Source organism: Heterocephalus glaber, unplaced genomic scaffold (assembly GCF_053883595.1).
Source record: "Heterocephalus glaber isolate CG9 unplaced genomic scaffold, H.glaber_assembly_v1.0 deba00001720, whole genome shotgun sequence".
Taxonomy (NCBI): Eukaryota; Metazoa; Chordata; class Mammalia; order Rodentia; family Bathyergidae; genus Heterocephalus; species Heterocephalus glaber.
In genome coordinates, this window is record NW_028258433.1 from 9,760,862 (window position 1) to 9,769,306 (window position 8,445).

At 45.9% G+C, this 8,445-nt stretch overlaps 1 protein-coding gene across 1 annotated transcript; it reads left to right on the plus strand.

Annotated features, from left to right (window-relative positions):
• Positions 1–3,848: 3,848 nt before the first annotated feature.
• Positions 3,849–7,074, plus strand: LOC101718935 (RNA exonuclease 1 homolog). The gene has a single exon (XM_004854903.3). The coding sequence runs from the start codon at positions 3,849–3,851 to the stop codon at positions 5,664–5,666; it is 1,818 nt and encodes a 605-aa protein (XP_004854960.1). The 3' UTR covers positions 5,667–7,074.
• The last annotated feature ends 1,371 nt before the right edge of the window (positions 7,075–8,445 follow it).

Below are 8,445 nucleotides of genomic sequence, written 5' to 3' on the forward strand. Positions count from 1 at the left end.
GGCATCAAGGATATGTCTATGATTATTCAAACTCATGATCCTCAATGTATAGGTCTAGTTACCCATTGAAGTTTTCACTCATATTCCATATATATATTAGCTTTCATCAATGTGACCAAATACCTGGGAAAAACAATTTTGAAAAGGAAGGATTTAGTTTGGCTCACTGCTTCAGAGGTTTCAGTCTATGACTTTTAGGCCTGTGATGAGGCAGAAACATCACAAAAAGATATAGCAGAAGAAAGCTGCTTACCTCATGGCATCCAGGAAGCAAATAAAAAAAGATAGGGAGAGATAGGGGTAGGGCTAAGGAAAAGGATAGGGATAGGGATAGGGATATAGAGTCATGGAAAAGGGGCAAGGGACCAGATATTGTCCCCAAGGCCATGTCTCTATGACTCATTTCTTTCAACCAAGCCCTATCAAGTTTTCATTACCTTCAAATAATGTCATCCAGTTATGAGCTCATCAATAGGTCAAACCATGAGCAGACTGCCCCCGTGATCCAGTGACCCTCCAAAAGACCACCTCTGAACACATGAGAATTTGGGGGGCATTCTAGATCTAAACCATAACACCATGCACTTTTCTGTTTCATTTCTTCATCATATCCGTTCCCTACAAAGCCCATTTTTGAATTATTTTTTGCTGGTCAGTCATATTCTAGGTGACAAATCGTCTTCACAATTTTCCTTTTTAACTCAAGATAGCTACATTTCTTTTATTTTTTTCTAGTTACTTACTGGCTGTTTATTCATTTGTATTTTGTCATGTGGTTTTGGGATTGTGTTATATATAAACATATATTTCATATGTATTTTGAATTATTATATATATAAAAGTCCTTCTGAATTGAATTGTGTAAGTCCCTCAGGGATAAAAGCATGGTTTATAAATTTTAATTAATATCTGTTTTTCTTTCAATACTCTGACTTCCATAGGAAGTGCCACGTCCTTTGACATTTTATGAGTCTACTTGAATTTTATTGGACTAATTTCAATTCTACCATCAATTGTATAATTTTTTATGGTAATGGGTGTCCAACTCAGTAGTTCTCAACTACTGAGTTAAATCTCTATCTTTTAAAAATTATTTTACTTTCAATAAGTTGCCCAGGCTAGATTTGAACTTTCTCTTCTATTTTTTTTTTTTTTGGTACCGGGGATGGAACTCAGGACCTTGCACTTGCAAAGCAGGTGCCGGAACCACTGAGCTAAATCCCCAGCCCAAGATTTGAACTTTCAATCCTCCTGCCTTAGCCTTCCAAGTAGCTGGGATTATAGATATATAACTATATGCTATTTGAATGAAATTTTAAATTAGTTTATGTTATATATTAATAGTCCTTAATTAATTTTTATATTAGCCATTGTTAGAATTATCCTCCAAACCCTAGCCAAAGTAACCCCATCTTGTAGTGTGTACCTCCCCAGATTATCACTGGTTCCCTGTTAGCCCTATCAATTGCTAAGGTTATGTGCCAGATTGCAGCATAGCAAGGCTATTGTCTTAGTCATTTTTCTGATTGCTAAGACAAAATATCTGATGCTTAAAGTTAAAGGAGGAAAGGTTTGTTTGGCTCATGATTTGTAGAGTTTTTAGTCCATGGTTGGCTGGGTCCAAGGCTAGGTGGCATGGCAGAAGGGCATCACAAAGGAGAAAGTTTATGGCAGGCAGAAGGTAGCAAGGCAGCAAGCAGAAAGTGATAGGTTCTTTCTGTCCTTTATATTGTATCCAGGCTACCTGCCCTTAGGGCTGGTACACTCACTCTCAGGGTGGGGCACTCTTAATCCTACACAGAAATAGGCCAAACCAATCAGTGGATTAAAATCTCAGCATTCCAGCCATTTTTTCTATTTTCCAGTTCCATCTCAGCAAACAAGCTCTTCTCTCCTCTATCTTTGTAGTCCACAGCTTGCTGAAGCTTCCTTTTTGGCCAGACCCAAAATGTTTTAAATCATGCTGCTGGGCTTTTTGCTTTTGATTGTCAGCATACATTTGGCTAAAAGTCCCTAAGAGCAGCCATGCTACTGCCTCAACATTAGACTGGTTTGAAATTTCTTCTGGCAGATTAATTAATCTGCTGCCCTTAATCTCAGTGTCAGGCAAAGTCTCTGGACAAGAGCAAAATTCAGACAAACTTTCTACCAAGGAATAACACATTCTCTGGAGTCCAACAGCCACTGCAGTCCTTTCCAGCAGAAACCCCTCAAGCCTGGACTTTACTGGGTTTCTGGTCTTCTGAGCTTTGATCAGAATTTCCCCTACAGTACAGCCTAAGGTGTTTTTCAGCTGGAATCTCTGAACTGTCCCAAACTCTTCCAGTAAGACTTTCCCAAAGGCTCCTGAACCACATGTTCAGGTATAGTTACACAATGATCCCAGTTTTCTGGTGCCAGATTTCTGTGTTAGTTCCCCTTCTCTCATTGCTAAGACAAAATATCCAACACCTAAAGTTAAAGAGGAAAGGATTTATTTAGTTAACAGTTTTTAAAGGTTTTAAGCCATGGCTGGCTAGCTCCAAGGGGCTGGAGATTTATTTAGCTCAGTGGTGCCCTGCCTGCCTTGCAAGGACAAGGTCCTGAGTTTGATCCCCAGTACTGGAGGAAAAAAAAGTCAAAGAACATAGCTGGCTGGCTCTAAGGCACAGTGGCTTGCCACCTAGGCCTCAAAAAGGAGAAACAGCTCATGTTGGGTCAAAAGGAAAGGGACCTTAATGGTATCTTTCTTCTCCTTTTATCTTGTCCAGACTACTTAGGGCAGGTAGCATTCACACCCTTAATCCTAATGCCCTGGAGTTTAGCATTGTATCATACATCAATTCCAGAGTCACACACTTCTAGATCTGAAAAAGCCCCACCTATGACTGCATGAGGCTTTAGCGGGACATCTAGACACAAGGCATAACACCAAGCTGTACTTGTCAACCCCTCTCTATTTAGAGAAAGATAGTTCCTTTATGCCTTTCTGGAATACTTGCAACATCTGGAGCCCAAAAAAGGAGTCAACAGATCCAAAGGTGAGTCTAGGAAGAGTGTCAGCAGAGGAAATGCTCTTTTGAATCTAATTCTTTCTTTAAAAAATGTTTTAGGGCCAGGGATTTAGCTCAGTGGTTTTGCCACTTGCCTCCAAACTGAAAGGACCCGAGTTTGATCCCCGGTAACAACAAAAAAGTTTTATTATCTAGATGATATCTGGGCAATTTCGCCACTTAGTGAGACCCTGACTCAAAAAAAAAGTTGGCCAGGATGTAGGAGAAAACAGGAATGAAAACGATGAAGATGAGATATGCATATATATTCATTTCCCAAGATGAATATAATTATTATGTATTAAAAACATATACTAATAAAGAATTGCTGCATTAAAAAAATCCTTTCAACACTCATGTGGGATAGACACTACCTTTCTTCCCCCGTGTTGGGGATTCAACCCAGGGCATGCTGGGTTTTTACCCACAAACCCTCAAAGAGTGGCACTTCCAGGGTAGCAAAGGCCACCAGCAGATGTCAGTCTGCCAGGGTCAAACCCTGGCTTCCTGGCACGTTGCATGACTTGGACAAATTGCCTAAACCCTCTGAGTCTCAGTTTCTTCTTCTGTAGTCTAGACTCACTGAAGGTCGTAAAATTGTAGGGTCATTGTCGGGAAAGTGAGTCAGGACAAGAAAAGAGTAGGGCGGAGAACCTAGATCCAAACGCTACACTCTGCCGGGTAGGAGGAGCCCAGGAAGTCCGGAAGGCGCGAGATGATTGGCTCCAATTGCAGATATAAGGACGGAGGGAATAGCCTGGCACTCTAGACTAACGGCGAGCAGGGCTGCACGCACTTACAGAACTCTGCAGCAGAATGAGCTTGCGGGCTACCGCACCTTCCTGGTTCCCACCAGGGCATTCACAGGCTCAGAAGGTGGAGGCAGTTGGTGTAATCCTGCATCCAAGTCTGCCCCGGAATTGCTCTCAGGCTCCGGGGTTTATTTTTAACCAGGCGCAACCTCTGAGAAGAGGCTCAGAAGTGCCTTCTGCCAGGCTCAAGACCACCCAAGAGGCCCAGCGAAAACTAGCCAGCTGCCAGCAGTCTGCCCCACCGCCACCAGCTAAGAAGCCTTCTTCAGTCCACTCCCCTGGTGGCAAAAGGAAGATCCACGTTCCTGGCCCCAAGTTGGCAACAGCTCCCATGGATGCAAAGAAGTCTCTAGCGGCTAGCAGCAGCCAGGCCGCTGAAGGCGCTCAGCGCCTGAAGACGCGTATGTCACCAGGGGTGGCTTCCGAGACCTCCTCCAACACTACTGCCACGCAAGTCGCCCATGGACAGTCTTTACAGAAATTCCAGAAAGAGTTTGGGGGCAAAACCCCTACAGCAGTCCGTCGACACTACTTTGGCCTCTTCTCTGAGGAGTGCCTGAAGTTCTGCTCAACGCCGCTGGAGGCCCTGAAAAAGGCATGGATGGAAGAGAAAGTGATCTTCGACCGCAGTCCCTCTAAGAACGCCTACCTGTGCGACGCTGGGCACACACTCAAGACGCTGAGGGGCCTGGTCCCCAGCGGTCTGCCTGGTCTCAATAGGGCCACCCTGCACAGACGCCTCTGCCGGTACCTGCTCACAGAGGATGAGCGCAAGGCGAACAGCTACCCCTTCTCAGACCCGGAGCGGCCAGGACATGCAGTGCTTTTCACGGTGGAGGACAAGCGCCAAAACTCCCACCGCAGAACCTGTTGCCGCTGCGGCACCGAGTACCCAGTGTCCCCGTGGGGGCTTTGCGTGAGCCCAGAGCAGTGTTACTACCACTGGGGCCGGCCGTGGAGGAAGTTCCTGGCCAGAGGCTGGGAGAACCAGTACACGTGCTGCTCGGCAGCCGTCGGCTCCGTGGGCTGCCAGGTCGCCAAGCAGCATGTGCACGACGGCAGGAAAGACGACCTCGAAGGGTTTGTGACGACTGCGGCCAAAGGACCTTCGCAAGACGCCCACCCAGGTATTTATGCCCTGGACTGTGAGATGTCTTTCACTACCCACGGCCTAGAGCTTACTCGTATCTCTGTGGTAGATTCAGACATGCGCGTGGTTTATGACACTTTCGTCAAGCCGGACCACGAGATCGTGGACTACAACACCAGGTTTTCCGGTGTGACCGAGGCGGCCCTTGCTCGCACAAGTGTGACGCTTCGGGATGTGCAGGCTTTCCTGTTGACTATATTGAGCGCGGACAGCATTCTTATCGGACATAGCCTGGAGAGCGATCTTCTGGTGTTGAAGATGATCCATCCCTTGGTGGTGGATACGTCCCTGCTCTTCCCCCACCGCTTGGGCCTCCCCTACAAGCGCTCTCTGCGGAGCCTTGTGGCTGACTACCTCCACGAGGTCATCCAGGACAATCCTGCCGGGCACAGCTCCCGCGAGGACGCCAGCGCCTGCATGCGCCTGGTGGCCTGGAAGATAGTGGAAGACGCGGGCCAGAGCAGCTGGGACCCTGGCTCGCCGCCTCCACCACCGCCACCATCTCTCACCTCTTCTGTAGCCCAAGCCTGCCCTTGGCCTGGGTCTCCACCAAACACAGCATCCCCAAAGCCAGTACCGCAGCCTGCTGCCCCAGCAACCTGGAACCAAGATATGGAGGAGCCAGCAGCTTCAGGTTCAGGGAGCAGATCGCTACATAACATCAACGCCTGAGCCCCGAGCCTTGAGCACTGGGCCATTCCTTGGGCCCCTGGGGCCAACTGTTTATCCCTCCCAGACCTCTACCCTCTCTGAGACAGCTCCCCCAGTCCGCCAGCCCCACCCTCAACTCTCCAGCCCTGCCCTGGTTCTCCACCAACCCCCAATCCACACCAGCACACCCTCCCCACCCACCCATCTCCCACAAATTCTCAAGCCCTGCCTGGAAGCCTGCCAGCTCCCCTAGCTACCCTTCCCTCTCAGGTCCTATTCTGGTCGCCAGGCAGAGACAGACAGATCTGACCAGCCTTCTTTTAGTTTTTTTGTTTATTCTTGGTGCTATGTATTGAACCTAGGGCTGTCACACTGAGCCACATCCCCAGCCCTTTTAAAACTTTTCTTTTGAGTCGGGTTTCTCCAGGTCTCTGAATTGCTGGGGCTGGGGTTGAACTTGGGGTCCTCCTGTCCCAGTGAGAATTACAGTTGTGTGTCACAATGCCTGCTTTTGCCTCTGCTTTTTAGGGGACGTGGGGTTGGAAACAGGCAAGGTAGACATGTCCAAGGTTTGGGGCATGAGTTGTTCTTTTAAAACATTTTATGGTGTTGATTTTACTGTTTATAATTTACATCTGATGACTTGCACAGTTGCCCTCTTCTATCAGAGGGATGTAAGGCCCAACTTTCTCTCTTAAGGGTGAGAAAATTAATTGTACACACCTTACTAAAATAGAGTTGAGGAAATACTGTTGGCTTGCTCCAGAATTCTTTCAGAGAACTAAAGGAAACAGCCACCCTATCTTATTTGTTGTTTTGTTTTATGTTTTTCCAGTACTGGGGATTGAACCCAAGGCCTTCACAATGAGCTACATCCTCAGCCCTTTTTAATTTTGCAATAGGGTCTTGTTAAATTGTCTGTGGTTGGCCTAAACTTGCAATTTTCCTGCTTCACCTTCCCAGGTTACTGGGATTACATGCCTTTACCCCTACCCTGGTGTCTAGTTTATCTTTAAGACTACTTTTACTTAGCAACTGCCAGCTAGAACCTTAACACTAACTTTACACAGTAACTGCCATGGCTGAATTAGCCATCTTTTAGAAGCCCTGATTATGCCGAAGAACTTTTGCTTTTTTTTTCTGGCACTGGGGATCAAACTGAGGGGTGCTCTACCACTGGGTTATATCCCCAGCCATTTTGTACTCTTTATTTTGAGGCAGTGCTGAGTGGTCTAGACAAACTCAGAATCTCAGTCCTTCTGCCTCAGTCTCCCTCAGTGTTAGGATTATAAGTGTGGCTGCCAATGAACTTTTGTTAAAATAACTTGTACATTTTTCTGTCCTAATAAACCCCCTAAGCTTTCCTGTGTTCTGTGGCTAACCTACCACAGACTGTATGTGTGTCCAGGGTTTCAATTTTCTTTATTAATCCCCCAATAAAAATTCTTTTTTTAGAGAGTTGTGCCTGTGTTTTTGTTTGAATTTGATGGATAGGGGGAGGGCCAGACCCAAGCCAGGGGCCCAAGAGCTACAGGAGGCCAAGGACATAAGATTCCTACCCAGAGTAGCCAGAACTCCCTCTGGTTTAGAGGCTGGGTCAGTCGTGGGACTGCTGGCTTCTGGAATTGACCTCTTCAAGCCCATGTGGGATTTTGTGACTTCAGATAACCAATACAACCTCTCACGAGACCACCTGAACCTCGACTGCCAGATGTCTCCAGAGACCGCCAGCCTGTCTTCTCTCCTGGTAGGGCTCTGGACCTCTTTCTCCTCAATCCAGGGCAAAGATAAAAATGAGTGTTTGTATGGAAAAAAATGTCTGGAAAATACAAAGCCAAATTCAAATGAGAGTTACTTCTGGGGAGGGAGAGAGAGTAAAACTGGAGGGGGTTGTAATTCTATTGGCTGTGTTTATTTAATTTGTTTGCTGCACTGTGGATTAAAGCCAGGGCTTTCACACTGAGCTATATTCCTAACCCTTTTTAAATTAAAAAAAAATTTTGAGACAGGTTCTTACTAAGTTGTAAGTTGCCTGGGGTCGGCTCAAATTTACAATCCTCCCGTAGCCTCCCAGAGTGCTGGGATTATAGTTGTGTACTGCCAGTCAGGCTTCAATTATTTATTATGAATCAAATAGAGCAAAAATATTAAGACTTCATGGCTATTGGTTATAATTTTTATTTTTCCAGTAATGGGGATTGAACCCAGGGTCTTTGCACTGAGCTACATACCCAGCCCTTTTTATTTTTTATTTAGAGTTGAGGGTCTTGCTAAGTTTCCCAGACTGAGCTTAAACTTCCCATCCTTCTGCTGCAGCCTCCTAGGGTTATATTATACTTTTAACCATTATTTAAGAGTGCACTCTTACATTTGAAAAAAAAATTAGTAAAATCCATATGCTATTTTCTGTCAGCAGTAACTCCATACATCTTTTGTTTACTGTCTCTAGGTTGGACCCATAGGCCAAATTGAAGCTGGGTGTGGTGGCTCCTGCTTGTAATCCCAGCACTCTAGGAGGCTGAGACAGAAAGGTTAAAAATTTGAGTTCAGTCTGGGCAATTTAGGGAGACCCTGTCTCAAAAAAAAAAAAAAAACCCAAAAAACAACCAAGGATGTAGCCTCCCGTGAAGGCCCCAGTACCAAAACATACAAGCATATAAATGAAATTAAACAAATGAAAAAGAGAGCACATTGACTGATTGACTTACATCATCTAGGATTCTATAAATATACTCATGGCTTGTGTCCAGATGTCCCCCCAAAGCCTCATGCAGTCATAGGTGGGCTTTTTCAGAGGTGA